This window comes from Suncus etruscus, chromosome 9, assembly GCF_024139225.1.
Source record: "Suncus etruscus isolate mSunEtr1 chromosome 9, mSunEtr1.pri.cur, whole genome shotgun sequence".
NCBI classification, from domain to species: Eukaryota; Metazoa; Chordata; class Mammalia; order Eulipotyphla; family Soricidae; genus Suncus; species Suncus etruscus.
The window spans coordinates 84,218,892-84,242,563 of NC_064856.1; the positions used below are offsets into that span (position 1 = coordinate 84,218,892).

The 23,672-nt window shown below is 47.9% G+C and overlaps 1 protein-coding gene and 1 non-coding gene across 2 annotated transcripts in view; one reads left to right on the top strand and one right to left on the bottom strand.

Moving 5' to 3' along the window:
• The window catches only part of ABTB2 (ankyrin repeat and BTB domain containing 2), a 195,376-nt gene that overhangs the window by 19,703 nt on the left and 152,001 nt on the right, over nucleotides 1–23,672 (bottom strand). Inside the window, exon 3 of the mRNA XM_049780080.1 lies at nucleotides 16,931–17,144. Coding sequence (XP_049636037.1) covers nucleotides 16,931–17,144 — 214 coding nt within the window. The remainder of the gene's footprint in view (nucleotides 1–16,930; nucleotides 17,145–23,672) is intronic.
• LOC126019866 (U6 spliceosomal RNA) lies at nucleotides 4,987–5,090 on the top strand. Its single transcript, XR_007499483.1, has one exon. It is a non-coding gene; the product is annotated as a U6 spliceosomal RNA (small nuclear RNA).

A 23,672-nucleotide genomic window follows, 5' to 3' on the forward strand; every position in this document is an offset into this window, starting at 1 on the left:
TGTGCTAATCCAGGAGGCCAGAACTTCTTTCTGAGCCACTTTGCAGTTCCTGGCTTGGGTCCGATGGTCCTTTCCCCAACACACAAGTCAGTGAACACTGCCCTCAGGGTGACCAGGCCTGCCCTCCTGTCCCTCTTCCTCAAGAGGATCCACCATCTCTTTCACTGCCTGTCTAGGTCCTCTTTATCTTTCACAGCTCAGTGATAAGTCCTCCTCCTTACAGAAGTCTCTGTCTTGAGCAAATAATTTCTTTCTCCCAATTCCCTTTAAGCTCTCTCTTCCAGCTCTATCCTTCACATCCTCCTTAGGCAGGAATGAGTCCTTCCTCTTCCTCCTCCTCTCTCTCCCTCTGCATCCAACTATGTCAGCACCTGGCCTCCACACAGCAGGGCCTCAGCAACCTCTGGCTGTGTGGGAGCATGGCTACCAGTCAGAGCCTGAGTTTTGGGAATGCTCACGTGGTCAGGTCTGGACCAAGTCCTGCTTCTATCCAGAGAGGAAGAACATAGTTGACTCATTCAACTGAGAAGCCAGGATTCAACGGTGGGACTTGTAGACTCCAGGAAGGAAAATAATCCAGTCTGAATTGCCCTCTGTTTTACAAGATGATCCAGGATGATAAATGACCACTGGAATTCTCTCCAGAACCAATTGATTATATATATATATATATATATATATATATATATATATATATATATATATATATTGTTCTTGATGGTGGTGGGGGTAAATGACTCCTGATGAAGCTTAGGAGCTAGTCTTGGCTCTGTGCTCAGAAGTGATCTCTGGTGATTCTCAGGGGAACCATATGAGGTACTTAAGATAGAACCAGGTCAGCTGTATTCAAGGCTAGTGCCTTACCTCTGTACTCTCTCTGGCTTGAAAATTTTTACAATTTTTACTGTTCTAGAAAGCAAGCTCAAGGGCCCTCTTCTATCCATCCATTAGTCCTTGTGATCAAGGGGAAGGCTTTAGCTCAACCACCACAATTGGAGACTGGAGTGTAAACAGACAGATGGGGGATTTGCCAGCTAGTACTGCCTGCTGGGGCCCATAGTTAAGACAAAGAGCCAAGAGCTGAGCCTCTCAGCAGCCTCTCCAGCTGCTCCAGGGGAACTAAAAGAGGGGGCCCATCCAGGCAGTCCCCTTAGAAGGCTGCATCCACCCTCTCGCTTCTTGAGCATGAGAGATATTGAGGCAGATATTGAGACAGACACTGAGGAGAAGCCCGTTCACTCTTCATTTTATTGGCCTGGCCGAACACACTTCCCAGATGCCTTTGTACTGGGGTCTGGAGACAAATAGATTTCACCATTAAAGACAGCTATCTGAGCCGTGACAAAAGGATGTGAGACAAAGATCCCTTCTGTCTCAGCCTAGAAAGTCAGGTGATGGAACATGGGTTCTAGCTTACTTTTCATTATTAGACTAGTTTTGTTTTCTGTGCTTGTTTGTTTATTTTGGGGCCACACCTAGTGACGCTCAGGGGTTACTCCTGGCTATGCGCTCCGAAATCACTCCTGGCTTGGGAGATCATACGGGATGCCTGGGGATTGAACCTCGGTCCATCCTAGGTCAGCTGCATGCAAAGCAAAATTTTTTATTTTTCTTGAAAAGAGAATGAATAATCCCAGCTGTGCTTAGGGCTTACTCCTGGCTCTGTACTCAGAGTTCACTCCTGGTGGGGTTTGGGCATCATATGTGGTGCCAGGGACAAAACCAGAGTTAGCCTCTAGGTTTTCATTTTGGGGCCACACCTGTTAGTTACTTAGAGGTACTCCTGACCTTTAGGGGTTGTTCCTACCAGTGTTAAGGGGACCAGCTGGTTCCTCCCACCTCAAGGCATCCTTCCAACCTTCCCAAGAGCTTCACATCCAGAGGCCTGTTGAGAACAGGAATGAATATCCCTTGCTTTCTGCTTTATTCTATCCCAGGGCTGCCTCTGGGGGCAGCAGTAGCCCCCATATCCCAACCCTTGGACAAGTTCTGTGTTGTTCTCACAATCATCTTTGGAGACCCGTTACTTGTCCCAGTATTCAGATCCTTCCTTTTGAAAAAACCTGGACTAGCTTTCTGAGTAAGCACCGAACTAGGATTAATAGCTTCAACATAAAGAAAACACTGCTCTCTCTCTACCCAGGTGGAAAGACCCTCTACTTCTGCAGAGGTGCTCAGGGTGCTTATGTCCATAAATGAAGGTATCTAACCCTTCTCACTCCTCTTTCCAAGGCCCACTTGACTCCCAGGTTTTTTGGTAAGGCCACAGGAAGGTAAAATGAAGTGCAATTAGGGCCAAAAAGATAATACAATATGTAGGGTATTTGTCTTGCACATGGCTGAACTAGCTGAATAGATTTGATCCCCGACATCCCATACAGTCTTCCAAGTACTGCCAGGAGTAGTTCCTGAGCACAGAGCCAGAAATAACCCTTGAGTACCAGCAGGTAAGGCCCCCAAACAATCAAACAAAAAAGTGAGGTGCAATCCATCCATGGGCTTTCTCAGAAAGTCTTCTTATGGCCTTTGTGCCCCCAAGCTAGTATTTCCTTTCTGGTCATTTCCTCTGGCCCACTGGCTATGCTGAGAAGCTGACTATACTGCTGAGCATTCTGGAAAACCCCTAAAAAAAAACTCCCATCTGCATTGACCACTCAGGGTCATAACTGAAGGGAGAAAGAAGTGGGGCAGGGTGGGGATGGGTACTGAGTGACTGTGTGTGCTGAACCCCTGAGAAAATGGCTAGTTCAGGCTCAAGTTCAAGCCTCAGTGTCTGAGCACAGGTGGCCCAATTGTGCAGGGCTGGGGACCCTTTCGTTTGAAGCCCTTTGCCACCTCATTGTCCCTTTGTACCAGGAAGATAGCACAAATGATACAGCAGGTACAAGATCTTTTTTCGTTTGTTTGTTTTTGGGCCACACCCAGCGGTGCTCAGGGGTTACTCCTGGCTCTCTGCTCAGAAATAGCTCCTGGCAGGCACGAGGGACCATATGGGACACTGGGATTCGAACCAACCACCTTTGGTCCTGGATCGGCTGCTTGCAAGGCAAACACCGCTGTGCTATCTCTCCGGGCCCATGGTACAAGATCTTAAATTTGACTCACACCACTTGCCCCTGCTCCCCTGGTACTTGAGTAAGAATGTTTAAGAGGGGCCAGAACAATAGCACAGTGGTAGGGCATTTGCCTTGCACATAGCCAACCCCAGATGGACCCTGGTTCGATTCCTGGCATCCTATATGGTATCCTGAGCCTGCCAGGAGCCATTTCTAAGCACAGAACTAGGAGTAACCCCTGAGCACTGCCGGGTGTGAACCCCCCCCCCCAAAAAAAGGAATGTTTAAGATTTTTCTAATTAAGTGTATCTGCAGAAAGGTTCTACTGTTTGTTCAGAAATCTATGAAAAAGCATTGTGAGACGTATAAGACAAAGATATGAAAAAAGCTAATTGTTTTGAGAATGATGTATATACACTTTATATTTTGATGCTATTACAGCCAACTTGTACTGTGCCTATGCAAAATAAAAACCACTTTTGTAAATTCTGATCTGGGGTTCCTGCCTCAAGCAAAGAATAATAGAACACGGCTTATGTACCCCTCAATTTTTTGAATAAAAAGGGTTACATTTTATTTTACCTAAATCAAAGTTCATACCTGGTTTCTTTGTATCTATTTGTTTACAACTTGGTTTCATCCAAAACAAAGATTGTCTTATAATGTAAACCTGGGCAGAACGACTCAGAATTTGGGGTCTCTATACTCAATAAAAACTGTAGTTCTAGAGGCCGGCGAGGTGGCGCTAGAAGTAAGGTGTCTGCCTTGGAAGCGCTAGTCAAGGAAGGACCTCGGTTCGATCCCCCAGCGTCCTATATGGTCCCCCCAAGCCAGGGGCAATTTCTGAGCGCTTAGCCAGGAGTAACCCTTGAGCATCAAATGGGTGTGGCCTGAAAAACAAAACAAAACAAAACAAACAAAAAAAACTAGTTTTGGCAGGCAGCAGGGTCTCCATACTAGGTAGAAGACGGCTAAAAAACTATTCGTGTTTCACCCTCAGCCTGATCTGGATTATTTCTTCAGAGACTCTGATTCAGACTCATTCACCTGGATTTGGAGATATGGCATGTGGGGTGATTTTACACTTGTGGAGCACTTCTGAGTTTGGTCCTCTCACCTCACAATAGTTAATTTCTATTAAAGTTATTTGCCTCCTTCTACAAAAGTGCCATAACACTTTGTATGTGAAATGATATGATGGTACTTAGTCCATCTCACCATTGCTATCTATGTCTGACATGTGAGCTAAAATAAAAACTTGATTAAGTGGAGAAACTAGAATGCAGTCTAATGCATTTGTACTTTTTAAAAGTTTGGGGGGCCATACCTAGCAGTATTTAGGACTATTCCTGAACCTAGAGTGATTCTTGGAAGTGCTCAAGAATTAATCGTGGGGTGTCAAGAATTAAACTTGGGCCTCTGGGGGCTGGGAAGGTGGCGCTAGAGGTAAGGTGTCTGCCTTGCAAGCGCTAGCCTAGGAACGGACCGTGGTTCGATCCCCCAGCGTCCCATATGGTCCCCCCAAGCCAGGGGCGATTTCTGAGCACATAGCCAGGAGTAACCCCTGAGCGTCAAATGGGTGTGGCCCAAAAACCAAACAACAACAACAACAACAACTTCAACAACAACAACAAAAAACACTTGGGACTCTGGCATGCTAAGTCTATATTCCAGGTGTTGGAATTCTCTCTCCAGTGTGTGTGTGTGTGTGTGTGTGTGTGTGTGTGTGTGTGTGTGTGTGTGAATGTGTTTGTGTGTTTGTGTGTGACACCCAGCTATGCTCAGGATTTATTCCTAGATCTGTCTACACTTAGGGATCACTGGGGAGTCATATTGAACCCTGGTAGGCAGTGTGCAACACAAGCACCTTGCCCACTATGCAATCTCTTTGTCTTTGTTGCCTGAGTTTGAAGTTTTAAAATGAATTCCTGTGCTCGCTTCGGCAGCACATATACTAAAATTGGAATGCTACAGAGATTAGCATGGCCCCTGCGCAAGGATGAAATGCAAATTTGTGAAGCGTTCCATATTTTAAAAAAAAATTCTTTAGGCCTTGGAGTTAGTACAAAGGGCTAAAGGCAGGTTTTTCATGGAGCCCCAAGTCCCATCTCCTGCACTGCAAGATTTCTTGTGTACCACAAGGTGTGGCCCAAAATAATAGATACAAACAAATAAAATGTCAATAAAAAATAAATAAAAGGACACTCAGAAATGTAAAACTGAGAAAACGCGACTAGAATAATGTCCAGGCTTCTAGAAACCCTCTTGAACACGGGCGAGAAGATGCAACTGAAAAAATAGGTACCAGGTACCATCTTACAATGATGAGAACAATTTAGGCCCCACTGGCCCTGAAAAGTCTCTGCAATCTCTGTGCTTCCTAGACCATCCTTTTTTTACGGGGTACCACACGCAGTGATGCTCAGGGGTCACTCCTGGCTCTGCACTCAGGAATTATTCCTGGCAGTCTAGGCTTCTACCTGTTCTTGAGTGGCCCAAGGTATATAACCACAATCTTGGCCTAGGGAACTTAGATGTCAATTGAAACAACTGAGCATGAACCATGACTTTAGACAGATTCATCTTCCTGTCAGTCATTTCTAAGCATTTCCCTTTGGGAGATGCCATCTGCTTCTATCTCAGACTTCACATGACAATAATGGTGCCTACTGCCAGAGACAAGAGTACAAGATGGGAGGAGACCACAGGTTGGAATGCAGTAAACCCGAGGCTCATGCTGTTATCCTGCGTCCATGACCTGACCTCCCCCAGCCTCGCCTGCCCATCAACAACACAGCTGTCAAAACTCACGTCCCACCACAAGTTAGCAAGGAGCAGGTACTGGGTAGAGTGCTTGGTGAAAGCAGTGGGTACAGGCAGGTTTTCTAGGACAATTTACCAGGATGACTATTTTAGTATCTACTGATAGAAAAAATATACTAATAGCTATAGAAAAGGCTATAGGAATCTGGTCCTATTTAATGCTTCAGCTCTGGCCTGCTTCAAGTCCAGCCAATTCTCCCCTCTGGCCCTCCAGCAAGTATAAACATGTAAAGTTTGCAAAAAGCAGCCAGCAAGCTGCCCACCACCCACTCCACCCCAGCTCATAAAACAGAGAAAACAAATGCAACCACTATGTCGAGTGTGATCTGGAAACTGTTCCTGGCAGTGCAGGCGGGTGGCCTTGCCAGTCCAGGGCCCTGAAGTGGGAGGGGCACCAGCAAAGAGCATGGGGTGGGTGGGTATCAGGGGTCATGGACGTGTGTGGTGGGCAATGAAAATAGTGTGAGAGACCTGGACCCCAAAGGCTATGTTTGGCCTCACCTAAAAACCCTTCCCACAGACCCCCACACAACTGAGGTGCTGCCTGACAAACAAAGCCACTGGAAGTGCCAGGAGCTAATGCCAGGAAGGAGAGCCCATGAAAGACGTGAATGAAACGGGCCTTGTGCAGGGCGAGGGTGGAGACTTCCTGACCAACTCCCCTCATTCGCTGGAGGAAATGGAGAGCCAAGGGTCTGGCTCCAGCTCTCAGAGCCAGGGCAGGAGTAACAGAGCTCAGACCTATGCACCATGACTCGGCATCTCATCTGTTCTTTTTCAAGTACTCACAGAGATGGGCCTGAGTCTATCAAGTGCAGGGTCTCATAAGACCCTCCCCGGAAACCATGCTTGCAAAAGCCATCGTTTCCCTGTCAAAATGAAAAAGAGAATAAACTTTTAAAGCCCTGGTTTTAAGAGGTCCCAGCAGCTAGGAAAATAAAACAAAACAAAAACCTCTGTCCGCTCGGCAAGCATATGATTTATTGGGATGATAGCCCTATAAGTGGTGCCTTAACAATGCAGGACAGGAAATGCCTCCCATTGCCAGCAGGATCTGTTCATCCAGAGGGCCTCAGGGATAGAGGCAGGTTGGCAGATGGAGCACATACAGGTTTGGAAGTAGAGAGACAGGGTAACCTGAACTCTGGTGACAAGCAAGCTTGGAGTTCTGCATCTCAGGGTTGGAAGGACTAAAACGGCATCTTGCCTCAGGCTGGCCCGGAAAAAGGTTTCCCAGTACCCTCCATGCTCGGCCTCCAGGGAAGGAAGCTGAAGGAATTCCAAAGGAATCTAAAGCAGCCCACACTTTACAGAAACAGTCAGGGGAGGGCGTGGCCAGAATGCCCCCACTTGGCCCTGTATTCTCCCCCTAGCTTGGTTCTATCTAATAGTGGGGTTAAACTGGGGGGTCCCCTGAATTCCTCTTTCTTATAATCAGGCATTGGAGTATATGGGGCTCCTGTACCCCTCCTATAACATTGGGGGACTGGGGCTGCCCACTGACATCCTCAGAACCTAGAAGACGCTATGTCCTTCCTGTAGGCTGAGGCTGGGCACGCAGGGACATCTTTAGGAAAATCAAGTCAGCTGAATTGGGCCAGCTGCGAGGTCCTGGCCTCAAGTTCCCTGAGATTTCCGGAGTGCTCTGCGGCCAATCACCAAGCCAGAACGTGCCCAGAGAATAAGACCCACATTGTCCCTCAGAAGTCAGACTCCACTCCCGGCACAAAGGAAGCAATTCTAGTCCCACTCACATCTTGGACTAATTATTTTTCTAGGATTGCCTTGGTAAACCAGAATGGTTTGGCGCAGTTTGGAGTCAGAGCTGGGCAGGCACGTCTCTCTTCGGACCCCCTGGGGTTACCTTTCTAAGCTGCCCCCAAACCTGGACTGACCCCCCCCCCCTTTCCCTGAATCTCAGTGCAGGAACCAGGTGACTTGGATGGAGGTGGGGCTTAGGGCTCTTTGCTTTTTTCTTATTAAGCCTCATCTGGTACAGATTAGAGGTCGAGATACACCTCCACAGGCCCAGACATGCATAAGGAGATAAATTTTGAGCACAACCACACCATGATTAGCTGTGAGTGGTTTCCGACATCTCGGTGTGGGGGGACTCGGCGGGGGGGTGGGGGATGGGCATTCAGGCTGCACAGGAACCTAAGAGTTAGCAGTGGAATCAAGGTTCAACGTGTATCTATCTGGGAGATAGCAGGAGACACTAGAAAAACACCAGTAATACAAACACTGAAGGCATGTAAGCCAAGTATTTGGCACTGCTTCAAACTTTGACAGATAGCAACACATCTACTGCTCCAGTCTGCTTTATGAGGCAGATACTGTTATTATCCCCAAGTTATGATTTGGGGAACTGAGGCAGAAAGAGAACTAACTTGCCCTACCTCATGTACCTCAGAAGGGGCATGCATGGTCACAGGTAGTGAACCCCACAGGGCAAGCTTCTAGATAATATACACCAGTGCCACTCAACACAGGAGACTGACCCAGGCTGCTATCTGTTCCAGTTCCTTCACCTGAAGGATGTTGAATGATGGACATGGTAACCCCCGTATGATCTGCCATCCAAATTAGACCACTTTAGAGAAGGAAACGGAGTGAATACATTTTACCTGCAATGCGGGCTTAAGTAAAAAGGGACTCTGCAAGCTGGGACATCTGATCACCCTAGTGTTGGATGAAAGTTTTCTGTCTTGCTCTGGGTTATGCTGTCCCCTCCAGGTTCCAGTGTGAGCCCCACTCCTGCCTTCCCCAGAATCTCCACTCTGTACTCTAGCATAGTCCCTCACAGCACTCACCCCCACTTGGGTGGTTGATTATACTATTCAAGGCAGGGGGTGTAGGGGATGACACTGGTCCAGTTTTTCTTCCAGATTCTCTTCCTCTAAAGTCAAAGACAGGGACAGAGCAGTAGTATAGAATATAAGGCGCTTGTCCAGCACAAAGCTGACCCAGTTTCTATGCCTGGTACCCTAATCTTGCCATGAGTGATTCCTTACTACAGAGCTAGGATAAAGCCTGAGCATGACTGGGTGTGGCTTGAAAACCTTCACATAAAAATTTTTTTAGAAAGTTACAGACAGTGAGCTACAGACCCTCCTGTTTATAAATTCTAGGAGCCTGGGCTGAAATTTATAAACATAAAGCACAATTCTCAGTCTGGAGGCAAAGCCATCTGCTTTCAAATCCCCTGCCCTTCCTCTTACTCCTGAACCCCTGCTCTCACAGGGCTCAGGATTCTAAGCTGGCAGAAGAGCTCTGGCATGAGCTGTTGAACACCTACCTATTCTGGGAGGTTCCCATTGGCTATAAGTAAATGATTCTTCTGGGGTGGCAGTAAAGAGAGAAAAGATTTCCCAGGTAAAAAAAGACAAACATTTAGGGGCAGGAGCATTAGCGCAACCAGTATGGCGTCAGCCTTGCATGCGCTATCCTAGGACAAATCATGGTTTGATCCCCAGCATCCCATATGGTCCCCCAAGCCAGGAGCAATTCCTGAGCACATAGCCAGGAGTAACCTCTGAGTGTCACCAGGTGTGGCCCCCAAACAAAGACAAACATTTAAAGGGGGTGGATTTTCCACTCCAGTGTTCTGGAGTTGGACAGTAGAGATGAAGACATCTCAGAGATGGAACTGTGGCTGTACAGGTGGCCATGCATTTAGGTAGGGCATACATTCAGCTGGGTAACTGGGTCACACCAAGGTGGCGAGGACGTGGGTGAGAGGGTAGCAACTTCAATAAGGGCCACCACCCTTTCTCACAGCCAGGGTGGACTCTGGACTCTCAATCAAGGCTGAGGGATTCTGGCCCATTTCTCAGCAGGGCAGCCTGATGGGTGAGCTGCTGGCAAAGCCAGTCAATATCACTGCTGCCCACATAGGGAGTGACTGACTTTGGGCCACCATGCAGTACTACACTGATAGAGCTCAACGTGCCAAGAGTAGGAGAGCTGATTTCTTAACCCAACCTGGCATCTGTGGAGGCTGACTTGGGCCATGTCTCTCCACCAACCTGCCCCTCCTGGGGCCACCATCCACCATCCATCAGCCTCTACCATCTAGGCAGGCTCGAATGAGGAGGACTAGATAATTCGGGGTGCTTCCTGCTTGCAGGGAACAAGGCTGGGGGGGTCTTGTGACTCAGATTGTTTTAGATAGAGCCAATGGAATTTGTTCGCAGAGCACCCACATTCCCTGCTCTCCACAGACAAAGGCAGAAAAATGATCTCTTGAGTCTGTTGAAAATATTCCAGAAGGTTCTCTATGGAGGTAGAAGCATGGCACTCCTAAGGTCTGACAGAGACCCAAATGTGTAAGGGGGCTGAGGTATAAACAGGTTGCAGTCCACTCCAATTGGATCTCATCCTATTCTCTATACTCAAGTCTCAGCTGCAGCCTCAGGAGAGACTAGAGAGATTCCTTTTAGTCTCAGAGGAGCCATAACTGAGCAAATCCTCACTCTGGACTGCTGAGGCCTCCTGAGTATGTGTGAGGCCCAACTGTACACTTTACCCTCATTGCTGCCATGCTGCAAGGGAGACATAAATATTGGCCTGCATTTTACAAATGTAGAAACAGAGACTTGGCCAATGGTGAATTGAAGGGCCCTGGTAAGAACTGGTGCTGGGGGTCCTCTGGGAACTTTCTGGAGACCAAACTGCCATGCAGAAAGTACTTTGAGCTAGCTGGCATGCAGAGAAGAGAAGATAGTAATGATGGCTGGCACCATGCAGTGTACCTTGCAGGGGGCCCACTCTCTATATATCCACTGCCTCAAGCTTTTATATCCACTGCCCCCAAGGGTGCACCCCAGCCTCTCATCCCAATAATAGACAGCTATGGGAGGCAGTTGGTCCTGTGGGAGGATGAAATCTGAGAAGCTGCTGGGCAGGCAAGTAGGAGCAGGCCAGGGCCCAACAAGGCTCACCTCCAGGTATCCTTGAGCTCCATCCTGCCCCCCTCCACAGTGTCTGCAAAGTCAACAGCTGAGCCTCCCAAGCTGTCTCCTTTAAGAAAGTTCAATTGACCTTGGAGATGGGATTTCCCCAGCCCCAGCCCTTTGGGGGACCCTGGAAATACAACAGACAAAGGGGATTGTTGTTGCTGTGTTATAAAAACACTGCTAAAGCTTGGGGGCCCCAGCCTGGCCCTTCCAGTCTTCCCCTCTTTCACAAGGATTAGTGGGCCCAACAATGGGACAGGAAGACACAGCAGCCCTGGGGGCACATGTCAACAGCTGGACCCAGATCCTGTCCTGTCTCCACTGTCTGCTACCCACCACTTCCCTGGCTGCTGCTAAGCCCTGGCTCACACCTTCTTGGGGAGGTGCCACCTGTGCCCACCTTTGGTTGGCCACCCAGGACCAGGGAGAGGCCTGAAGAATATGTGAGCAGCTACCTAAGTCACAAGAGCCAGGCACCTACAGGGGCATCACCCCAACAATGGAGATTCACTGCTTAGTACAATCTCACTTCCCTGTTTGTGCCCAGATCTGCCTCTTCACACTGTGACCTTACACTGACCTCTGCCAGACCTTAGTCTACCCATCAGTAACAGGAAGTGATAACACCTTCCCCAAGAGCTGGTTTGAGATTCTATTAGGAAGCTACTCATTCATTCATTCATTCATTGGCTTTGGGGCCAGACCTGTTGATGCTCAGGGTTTACTCTTGGCTTGGCACTCCTGGCAGGGATTGGGGTGATGCTAGGTACTGAATCTGGGTTGGCCAAATGCAAAGCAAGTGCCTTACCACATTGGACTCTTTCTCTAACCTCTAAAAATAGTATATTTAATATGCTTCATAAACTGCTATGTTCAGGTTCTTCTAATCCAGCTAAAAACAAAGAACATCAGGAATTAAAGTAATAGTACAGTGGGCAGGGTGTTTGCTTTGAACACGGCCAACGTGGGTTCAATTCACAATACCCATTATGGTCCCCCAAGCCCTGCCAGGAGTGACTTTTGAGTACAGAGCCAGGAGTAAGCCCGAACACTGCCAGATGTGGCTGTAAAACAAAAAATAAAAAAAATAACCAAACTCCAAATACAGAAACAAAACAAAACAAAAACCCAAAGCAAATTATATCAGTATCATGCTGAATGATAGGAGCCATGGTAAAACCAGCAAGTAAGAGGCAGGGATAGGCCTATGCTTTTAATTTGATTGACTAATTGATTGCAGTGCTGGGGACTGAATATAGGGACTCACAAAGCATGTATTTTACCATTTATTTACCAGACATCTCACCTCTGGTTCTAACTCTTCTTTTGGGGCCAGAAGCAGAGATGCTTAGGGCTTACTCCTGGCTCTGCACTCAAAGAGTGCACTTAGTGGGCTTGGGGGACCATATGGGATGCTGGGGATCAAACCCAGGTCGGCAGCATGGTAGGCCCTACCAATTGTACTATTTTTCAACCCTTCCTAACCTCTGACCCTAATTTACAGAATGTTTTACACTTTGAATTTTTGAACCAATTAGGAGGGTAAATTTTCTTTGTTTGATTAGTGTTTTACCTAAAATTCCTCCAGGCCTACTCCTAGCTCTGTGCTCAGGATTACTCCTGGTGGGCATAGGGGACCATATAGTGTGCCAGTAACTGAATTTGGGCTGAAACTCATGTGAAAGGCAGTACCGTATCTGTTGTAGTATCTCTCCAGCCCCTAATACTTAGTTTTTAGAGTTCTTTGAAATCCTCTGACAATAGATTGTGATAAATCTGAATTTTGTACACAGCTTTGTTCAAAACAGCTCTCATATACTTAATTCTCCGTGACACCTGGTCTATCTCATCTTCTTTTTCACCTATTTGGTATGCTGCTACTACTGCAAGGTCAAGTAATCCTAGGTTTGAAGGAAATGTATGACAGAGAGAGAGAGAGAGAGAGAGAGAGAGAGAGAGAGAGAGAGAGAGAGAGAGAAAGAGAGAGAGAAAAAGAGAGAAAAAGAGAGAGAGACAGAGAGAGAGGAGACAGAGAGAGAGAAAGAGAGAGAGAAGACATTCTGGGACATATGATTTCTAATTTAACATTGTTTTGGGATTAATTATGCGTTAAATGTGATTTAGCTTAGCTCTTCTACAAGTGTGTGATCATAGCAATTGTACTGATAATAGCTACCATATGTGAAGAGCTTACTTTATACTATATCCTTGGTTCTTTATTTTTGCTGTTATTTTTGCTCTCTCCTTCCTTCCTTTCTCTTCCTTCTTCACCTCAGACTTCCTTCCTCTTTCTCTTTCTTCAAATTTTGTGCTAAGTGTAGCAAATCACCTTAAGCACACACCCTGCTTTAACACCCAGAGTACACCCCTGCTTTCCCTAATCCCCTTAACCCTGTTTTTCCTAAACACAAAAGCACACACCCTGTTGTAGTTCCCTCTTACATCCTACCTGATTGGCAGACCCAGAGTCCACATCTTATTCTCCCCTAATATAAATAAATATCCCTTTCTTACCTGAAATAAACTGAGTTATTCTTCAGAAGTGGCTGGTAGATGCTTTTTTGTGAGTACTCTATACTAGCCCAGGATCTAACCTTACCAGCAACTCCAACCTTACTCGTGACTTCTACATCCTGGAATCTGACTTCACCATTGTCATTTACATTAAGTTCTTTATTATTTTTGTTTGTTTTGGGTTTGGAAGGTTTGCCCAGCACAGCTCAGGATGTGTTTTGGTGGTACCAGAAATTGAATCAAGGTCTGTCATGTACTATTTGTCCAGTCCCATATTAATTCCTTTAAATATGGTGCCTCATTTGTTCCCTACAGAACCTTAGAAAGCAGATCAGGTCATTTTCTGGAAATAAAACATCTATAAAACTGAGGAAACTGAGAAATGAAATGTCATGCAGAAAGTCTATTTTGTAAATAGAGCAGAGTCTTCATCGCATAGCTTTCTGACTTTGCACCTCCAACCTTTAGGCTCTGCTGTCTATTTTATGATCTGAACAAAATGTGTCTGTTCTTTTGTGTGACTATGTACAGGGATTGAATCTAGGGCCTCACACGTGTGAGGCATGTGCTCTGCAGCCCTATCCCTGGCTGGCAACCAACATCCAAGTGCCTGTTCTGTGGTAGAAAACTGTTGCATGTGCTGGGGATATGGGGCTTACAGTCTAAAAGGGGAGAGGACTGGGGCAGGCAAGTAAGAAAACTAAAACAGGAGCAAGAGAGGGCAGAGAAATGTGCAGTGAGAAAATGAAAAGGATAAGAGCTTGAGAACAGGGACAGAAAGGTCAGGGACAACCCCTGGGTATATGTGGATCCAAAAGGAGCCCACACAAGGTTACCCCTGCACCCAGTCAGGGAGTCCTTGAAACAAGCACTTAATTCACCCTACAGCTATTCTGACTTCTCCTACTTCCATTTTGGGCAAACAGATGGAAATGTAATGCACGGAAAGGGAGAGAGGAAAAGAGAGAAAAGAGCTTAACATTGCAAATCCTCTTGAAATGGTAGTTAAGGGAAACACAAGTCAGAGCACAGAGCCACCACAGCCATCATCTCTATTATCTGCTAAGAAAACACTTTCGCAAGCTGAGCAAAAGATTAACGAGCCCACTTCTTTGTACAGATTGCAAGTGTGCTGCGGAGGGGAAACATGCCCCCTTCTGCATCTGGGGAGGAACAAAGAGGGCCTCTCCTCACTGTGGGGCATTTCCCAGAACTGGAGGCACCCCTCTTGGAATAGGCACTGCTGAGATCTTGCCTTTTCTGGCGAGGCCACATGAGGACTTACTCCTCCTCACAGGGTCTCTCAGATGCTGTTCTGGGCTGGGGTGAGGTAGAGGGGGCAGGTTTCCCCTAGAAAGTGGCTGGAGCATTCTTCAGAGACAGCAGCCAACCAGTAAAAGGGGACTTGCCAATGCATCAGGAAAAACGCCAAGTACCTCTGTGCTGAATGGTCACCATCATTTTGCCCTCCTCTCCCCATCTCTGTGGCTGCACAGTGAGTGTTCAGCGTCCTCTAAGCGGCCCTGGACTGTGACTCCAAAAACTCTGTTTACACTATACTTACATTATGCACAGAACTCAAATACTGATTCAACTGGTTATTCCTGGCTTTGTGCTCAGGATTCAGTCCTGGAAGTGCTCAAAGAACCATATGTGATTTAGGGATTGAACCTGGGCTGGCCACGTGAAGACTAATGCCTTACTTGATCTTCTATCTCTCTGGCCCCACACTGCAATAACTTATAAAAAAGGGTTTGAGAGTGAAGGACCAGAGAGATAATGGAAAGATTAAAGCACTTGACTTGCATGTAACTGACCCAGTTCAATCCTAGACACCAACCCCAGGGCAATTTCTTGAGCACCATCAGTGAGTAAGCCCTGAGTATCTACAGGTAAGACTTCAAAACAAAAATAAAAACAAAGCAGTGATGGCCACAGAGCAGCCCGCCAGTTTTCTCTGAGGGTAAGGGACAGTGCTTGGTCCAGGGCAGTTCGGCACTGTTCTCTTATGGGGGACATGCAGCCTCGCATGTGAGGCACAAGAGCTCAGCTCCCAGTTGATGTAATGACAATTGGACCTGGACATGCCCCTTAGACAAACACCCCTGTCATGCTACACTGGGTATTTAAAAAAAAAACAAAACACTTGGACAGTTGGGTGGGGGGGTCCAAGCTAGTGATCAGAGCAGTGCCTGCTGATTCATGGAGGTCTGGAGATAAAGCATCTGGATGCTGCCTGCTCTGTATATACCCTTCATATTCTATTCTCTCTCAAACCTGGATCTACAGGTCTCCCCTGGCCCCCTCTGGCTGGTGACTCTCTCTCTCTCTCTCTCTCTCTCTCTCTCTCTCTCTCTCTCTCTCTCTCTCTCTCTCTCTCTCTCTCTCTCTCTCTCTCGCTTGCCAGGCTGTGGCCTTTTAGTACCCAAGTCTCTCTCTCTCTCTCTCTCTCTCTCTCTCTCTCTCTCTGAGATTGACAGCCCTGGGCCTGCAGTGAGCTCCAGCTGTGTGCCCACCTGGGGCTTGCCAGGCTGTGGCCTTTTAGTACCCAAATCTGGCAGAGTGACTCAGAGGCATCACTGTAGTACTGTGAGGTCTCCCTAAACCTGAACGATTGAGGTCTTTTTCATCTGATAGTTGTCCTGGTTCCCTGGGGTTCTGATTCAGCCATGCTGTTTCCACCTGTCTATTCCTGGCAGGTTCAGGGGACCGTATGGGATGCTGGGGATCGAACCCAGACCAGCTGTGTGCAAGGCAAAACATACTGGTTATCCCTTATAGGAATGACAACAGTGGCATAATAGTCTTTAAAAGAGGTGACAGGGCAGTAGCAATAGCATAGCTGGTAGGGTGTTTGCCTTGCACATGGTCAATCTGGGTTTGATCTCTAGCATCCCATATGGTCCCCTGAGCCTGCCAGGAGTAATTTCTGAGTGCAAAGCCAGGAGTAACCTCTGAGCGCTGCTGGGTATGTCCCCAAAACCAACCCCCTCCCCCAATAAAAGAGGTGACAGCTCGTGGAGGGCCAGTAGCTATGTAGATACTGACCTGCTTTCCCCCAGAGCACCCACTCATGTTTATCTAAGGAGTTTCAAACAACTCAGTTTATATTAGACACCATTGGCATTTCCAGAGCCCAGCTGATGAGCAGAGAGCCATCAAATCCAAATCCAGAGACTACAAATCAAATCAAATCCAGAGACTACAGCCCACAGTTTTTGGGGATGGACTCCCAAACAGTGCCCAGTGACATTTGACAGTGAGTCCAATGGTTCAATGCTGGGGCCCATAGAAGCCAAATGCCATCATAGCTATACTCAATAGTGGGTGTCAGGCCAGGAGCAACAGGGATTGAACTTGGAACTTTGCATATGTAAGGCCCTGACCCCTGAGCCATAAATTCTTGACCCCAAAGTCCACCTTCCACCTTCCACGACCATGTTTGATGTCACATGCCCAGTGGAAAAAAACCTTCTCAATAGAGGTAGGGTACATAGGCATTTTGTGTTTGAAGTCTGAACCGTTGTAGAATTCCTCACTCTGCATTTTGGGGTCAGCCAGCCCCAGAAGGACCCCTACCGTTCGTTATTCAGGGCCATTCTTGGGGGATCCAGGTTGGGGTTCTCCATGGACTCCATCTGTGGACAGCGCAGGAAGTAGTAGAGCGTGTGCAGGGCGTCAGGGGACCAGGTGATGGGCTGCGGTGGCTGGCGAGCCTGGCGTGCGGGACTGGAGCCGGGGCACAGGGGCCGGCGGCCCTGCATGTGGTGCATGGCACGGGAGACCAGGTCACCTGGAGGGGAGAAAGGAAAACAAGGTCTGACTCTCACCCACATCCTCCAGGGAACCAGCTCACCAAGCCTGGGCACATAATTACTGTTTTCCCCTAGGTCCAGGCAGGCAGGCGGAGGTGGGAGCACAATAGCCTTGCAGCTTCCCTTTCACTGCCCGTCCTGCCTGCCTGCACCTTGGCGCCCAATGCAACACTTGGCTCCTTCAGAACTTATGCTAATGTGGTTTCTTTTTCGACATCCCCACTCTCTCCACGGGAGTGTCCCTGTGCCTCCTCTCAGCTTCTCATAATCAGGCTGTGCAGGAGCAGAGACCAGTAACCCCAAAGAGAGGGCTCCCACACCCCCACACCCCTTGCAGATTGCTCACTGTGAGATCCCTGAAGAGGACTGAAGAGGATTCCTGAAGTGTTTGGGGGCAGTGTGGGGTAGATATTTTTCTTTGGTTTGGGCCATACCCAGTGATGCTCAGGGCTTAATCTTGGCTCTGTGCTCAGAGATCACTCCTGCTAAGCTCAGGGACCATGCTGGGTATTGGACTTGAGGTTGCCCATGTGCAAGGCAAGTACCCTACCCACTGTACTATATTGCTCTGGTTCCAAATCTAGGCCTGTTTAATGGAAGATTCAATGAACCTCTGAGCCACCAGGCCTGCAGCTAGTCCTTCAGTATGTGCTGAAAGTCAGGAGTATGGGCAAAGGTGGGGGCTTGGTGAATTCCTGGTCTGGGTCTCAAGGCTCAGCATTGCCCTGAACCCATAGGAAATGGCCCATCATTGTATACGATCACAATACTGAGACAGGATGGGGAAGCAGCCAGGCACCTGCAGGTCCTCCTCCTGGGAAAAGAGGTGCCTTCCATTCTCCTCAGATCTGAGAACTCAGGGGGCCATGGGGGAGGGGCAGTCTTCCCAGAGAAGACTTTGGTTTGGGAGTCATACCTGGTGGTGCTCAATAATTATTCCTGGCTTTGCTCTTAAGGGTCACTCCTGGAGGGGACTGAGGACCAAATGTGGTACTGGGGACTGAAGGAAGTTGGTCAGCCACATGCAAAGCAAATGTTTTCTCCACTGGAGTATTGCTCTAGCTTTGGAGTGGAGTTAGTCAGACCAGGGATGTGCCCCCACAGTGTCTGGTTAGGATCATATTTTTCTTAGATTCTGTGGTATTACCGAGAGAGAGGCTGTGAGTCTGGTACCCAGACTTCTCTGGCTTCCTGATCCCTATGTGCTCAGCTCTGTTCCTTTCAACCCTGGGTCTTAGATAAGTCACTCCCCAGAGCCACAAACTTCACATCTGGACAGTGGAAATAACCTTCTATAATTTGACCCTGTGGCAGAGACAAAGAAACTGTCTATGTAAAGAAAGCACTTAACACTGGTTCTACCATGATTTCTTCTATCTGAAGGGCCACCTCCTGTGATGCTTTCCCTGCTGGAGACTTTGTCCCACATTTCCTAGGATGAGCACAGTCTAGGTCCTGAAACACCTGCTCCCATCCCTGCCCTCAAGCCGATGGGTGGTAGAAACTGGCCTCCACACCTCCCAGACTAGCTGCCTGCCTCCCATTCATTAGTTTGGTGCAGCTCTGTGGGCCTTTAGGAGTAGAAACCTGGCTCCTACTTCTCCTCGGCTAAGTGTCATAACTTTTGGCAGGGCCACAGGACTACAAGGAGGAGAATTCACAGAAGCCAAGATAGCATCAAAGAGAAATTCTGTTGAAATCTCATTTCAAAGGCTTGACAAGGTTGAAGCCATTATCATTAATTGCATTTATGATAGTTTTATTGTTCTTGGTGTAGAACCCTTTGGCAGCACATTTCCAGCCCTAATGCAGGAAGGAAGAGCCAGGAAAAAAAATGAAAGGTCTGGCTGGAGTTGCTCAGTGCTAGAGCCACATAGAGACTTGCATGTGTGAGGCCCTGGGTTAGATCCTGGCACTGCACAGTTCACCCTCCTTCCCCAAGGAGTAGCTCTTGAGCACCAGGGGTGTGGCCTCCAGGCAAGATGCAGAAACGAGAAGACTTCAGAGATGGGGTGCCAGAGCAACAGCACAGCAGATAGAAAACTTGTCTTGCCTGTGGCTGATCTGGGTTCAATTCTTAGCATCCTATCCCATCAGGACAGAGCCCTGAGCAAAGAGCCAGGAGTAAGCACCATTGGGTGTGGCCCAAACAAAAAAACAAACAAACTGGGTTGGAGCAATAGCACAGCATTAGGACGTTTGCCTTACATGCGGTCAACTCAGGATGGATGTCAATTCGATTTCTGGCATCCCATATGGTCCCCTGAGCCTGCCTGGTGTGATTTCTGAGAGCAGAGCCAGGAGTAACCCCTGAGCACTGCTGGGTGTGACCCCAAACCCTAAAAACACCAAAACAAACAAACAAACAAACAAAAACAAACCAACTAAAAGCAGAGCTGGAAGAACCTCTTCTGGGTTTCCAACAGAGAATACAGGAGCAGAGTGAAGCCTTTCAAAGGTAAGGACCACCATAAAGGCATATGGAGGTCTTGTATGCTTCTTTCCACACACAGCTGTGCCCCATCAGTCTCTCTCAAAGACCAAAAGGACAGACAGAATTCAGCTGATTAGCCCGCTCTGATCAGCCCCTAGGTGTTTGTAGCAACTCTGCAGGGCTCTGTAGCAAGTCTCTCTCATTGGAGATTCTCCCAGGGTGGGTATTTTCCCTGCTGCCACTTTAGATCATCTGAGCTTTGCAACAGACAAGGAACGATGGTGGAATTTCTTTTAATCTTTATAGTCCTATTGTAAGAAGGGAGAGGGTTTGTGGTGCAGAGAAGAAATGGGCTCACAGAAGTTAAAGGATTTGCTTGCTCCAGTTGCACAATTGTCATCGAGCCTGACAGGGTTCGAGTGGAAACCATGTGTCCCGAATGTCTGACCACAGTGCCTCTGCTGCTGGGAGCAGGGCTTGTGGCAGGGACAGGCCTGCCCACTTTCATAGGCTCATCCAGAACAGAGAGCTGAAAAGCACTTCTGAGAGGGAGTTCATGACTATTCAATCTAATAATAATAAACAAGTGGCTTGCCTCTCACATATTATTTATTTTATTTTTCTAGGTATTCTTGCTTTGTTTTGTTTTGGGGTTAACCTCAACAATGCTTGGGAGTTATTGCCAGTTCTATGCTGGGCAGTTGTTCCCAATGGTACCTGGAGGACCAAACCTGGGTCTCTTCCATGCAATGCAGAACACTTCCTCAGTTTGTTGAGGTATCCCTTGAGTTCTTAGACACGCCTCCTCCCTCCTCCCAGCTCAGTGGTGCTCATGGCTTTACTCATGGCTCTACACTCAGGGATCACTCCTGCCAGGGCTTGGGTGATCATATGTGGTATTAAGCGCAGGTCAGGTGTGTTTAGCAAGGCAAGCAAGCGCCTTATTATCTCTCTGGCCACATATGGTCCTAGACATTTATTTTTATTGGAGCTTTTGTTTGTTTTGTGATGCTGGAGATGGATCCAGGGCCTCACACCTGCAGAGCATGCACTGTCCCACTGAGCTAAATCTCCGATTTCTACTCCTTATTGTATTATACAAACATTTCAGCCTTACGTTGGGGATGTGACTCAGTATTAGATCATTTGCCTTGCATATGTGAGGCCTTGGGTCTGATTCCTAACACTGCATATTTCTGAGCATAGGACTAACTCAGCCAACACTGCCAGATGTTACAATCCCCCCACCCCAAAAAAGAGCTTCAGTCTTCAGTAAATTATGTGTGGGGTAATCTCCAGGTGTCCTACAGTTTATTTTGTTTTGTTTTTGTTCTTGTTTATCTTGTTTGGGGAGAGCCATATCTCGCTTTGCTCGGAACTTACTCCTGGCTCCATGTACCACTCTTAGGACTGAACCCAGGTCAACTGCATGCAAAGCAAGCATGTTCCCTCTGTACCATCTCTCCAACCCACCACAGTCTGAAACACTGTGTGACTCAAACTGGGCCACTCACTTGGCTTAACACAGGGCCGACAGTACTGACTCTTGTCCTTGAGAATCAGTTGATCTCAAACTCCATGAAACTCATCTGAAGCCCAGAAACACCCACGAGGCATGGAAAAACAGGTCCTCTCTGCTTGTTAATCCTGGGAGCCTGATGAGCGGTACCACAAGTTTCACTCTGGTCTGTCCAACCCTCATTATGAGACTTCCAATAAAAACAGCAGGCGAGAGCCTGGAATTTAGCACCGACGTCTCCACAAGGAGGTCGGGGCCATCTGGCTGTCTTTTGAAAAAGCCATGTTTGGGTTTTGTTTATTTCTTATTCCCTGCCTTTTGCATTTTCATGTGTAAGAAAGACCAGGGGTGTATAAAGAGAAAGGCCCAGCTCCCAGGGCAGTTGAACCTGAGGCAGAAAAAAAGGGAACCTCAGAACTGACTAGCCAGGCTGGTCGTGATGAGTTGCGGAGAGTTCATGCAGGTAAAACCCAGGGGAAACTCTCAGTTGCAAGGAGCTCAGTGCCAAGTATCACTAGTCTTATTAAGCTCTTTAGTCGAAGGGACAAAAGATTGCACTATCAGTCCCCACCTTGGTCTCCTCCCTTCTAGCAGTGGGTTAGCATAGCCCTGGTTTCAGGTGAGGGGGCAAAGCCTGTTTGGTCTTGGGTGAGACAGTGCCTAAGGCTGCTTCTTGACCTTGGTTCTCTGAGTAGCTGGACCAGACAGTGCACCAATCCTAGGCGGATCTTAAGTGCAACCGTGACTGCGTAGAATTTGCACCTTCTGACGTATGCACAATGTCGGTGCAACAGAAAGCTGACATTCCAGTTAGAGAAGTGAGGCAAACTGTACAAGTATATGGCATCTGTGCTTTGAACCAACCAAAGCTGGAAGAGGGGAGACAGAGGAACAAGGGGAGGGAGTACTCAGGGGCACAGGGACAAGAGCTAGTACACAGATGGGTGGGCTGGAGTTACTAGGTCAGCAAGCTGGGTGTCTGGAATGTGGTCAGCAGAGAAGATTGGCAGGCAATGAGGCTAGGCCCTATATCAGATTTTATTTATTTATATTGGGGTCAGGGGGAGGCCTCCCAAGTAGAACTCAGAGGTTCTGGGGATGGGTCACGACTTGGCCAACCAAGCTCGTGGTTTATTTTGTTTGTTTGAGCCACACCTGGTGGTTCTCAGAGGTTACTCCTGGCTCTGCACTCAAAAATTACACCTGGAAGTGCACAGGGGATCACATGGTGTACAAGAGATTAAATCTGGATTGAGAGTGTGGAAGACTCTGGCCCTAAGCCAGTAGTTTATCGTTAGAGTTTAGAAAAGTATTTGCTGCTAAAGACCTCCAGGGCCAGCACAGCAGTGCTCTGGAGGCCACAGATGGCACCTAGGTCAGTGGCATACAATGCATGTGCCCTCTCCCTGGTGAGACTTTACTAACTAATCTAGGAAGTTGTGAGGAGTTGGGAGACACTAAGGAGCTGAGAGACACAGGGCAGTTTGTGGCCCTGGTTGGGAGCAGGATGACCTAGGATGTTCAGAAGGGAGAAGCTCCTGGGCTTGGTCCAGGATCAAAGCACAGTACTTCCCTTAGGGAAGTGTCCTTTGTCCTGGTGTGATGGTTTATTCCAGGCTCTGCACTCAGAAATCACTCCTGGCAGTGCATAGGGGGCCATATGACCATATGAGCTGTGGGATTGTCTGTTTCTTTCTCTCCCCTTGCCCCTTTCCTTCCCCACCCCCCAACCCACCCCCTTTCCCTAATCACTTTCCTTCTCTTAAGGAAGAAAGTGATGCCTTTGCATATGCAGAACAAATGCAAAAGAAATGGTGGGAAAAGAAGCTCAGGGGCTTTTGTTGTATGTCCCCAACTGAGCTCTCAACTGCCAGTGGGTGGCCAATCCCTAAATCTCCAGAGACCCATTCCTTGGGGTTTCATAGAGCAAAGCCACTTCCATGGTGCCCGACACTGGTAGTGTCCCTGTACCACAAAGAGAAAGGTCCTCTCTGTATTACCACTTTGCTCTGAGACTCTCTGTGTGTGTGTGTGTGTGTGTGTGCGCGTTTCTGGTGGTGGTGATTGATTCTATGGCCAGGATTGGCCCAGGGTCTCAGAAATGTGAAACCCGAGCTCTCCCATGAGCTCTATCCTTGGCTGCTCTGTGACCTTGAACCAGGCAGTTTTCCTTTCCTGTCCCTGGGAAGCAGAAGAAAGAGAGGAAGTAGTTCCTGAAGAAACCACCAAGGGTTTGTTCTTCTTTGTCTAGAGGTAAGAAAACTCAGGAGAAATGATGAACAGAAAAGACAGGGCAAGGGCTGGACCAGCAGTACAGTGGGTAAAGTGTTTGCATTGTATGTGACCATCCTGAGTTCAATCCAGGGTCAATCCCGAGTTCAGTCTAATGATCCTCTGGGACATACAGGATTCCTTGTATGCAATTAGTGAACCTAGAGCCAGGAGTAACCCCTGAGCATCACCAGGTTGTGGCTGAAAACAAAAAAGCAAAGAATAGGAAGGGCTGAGGGATGTTTCCCTGTTTCCATACTACTTGTGACACCTCTCAGGGGG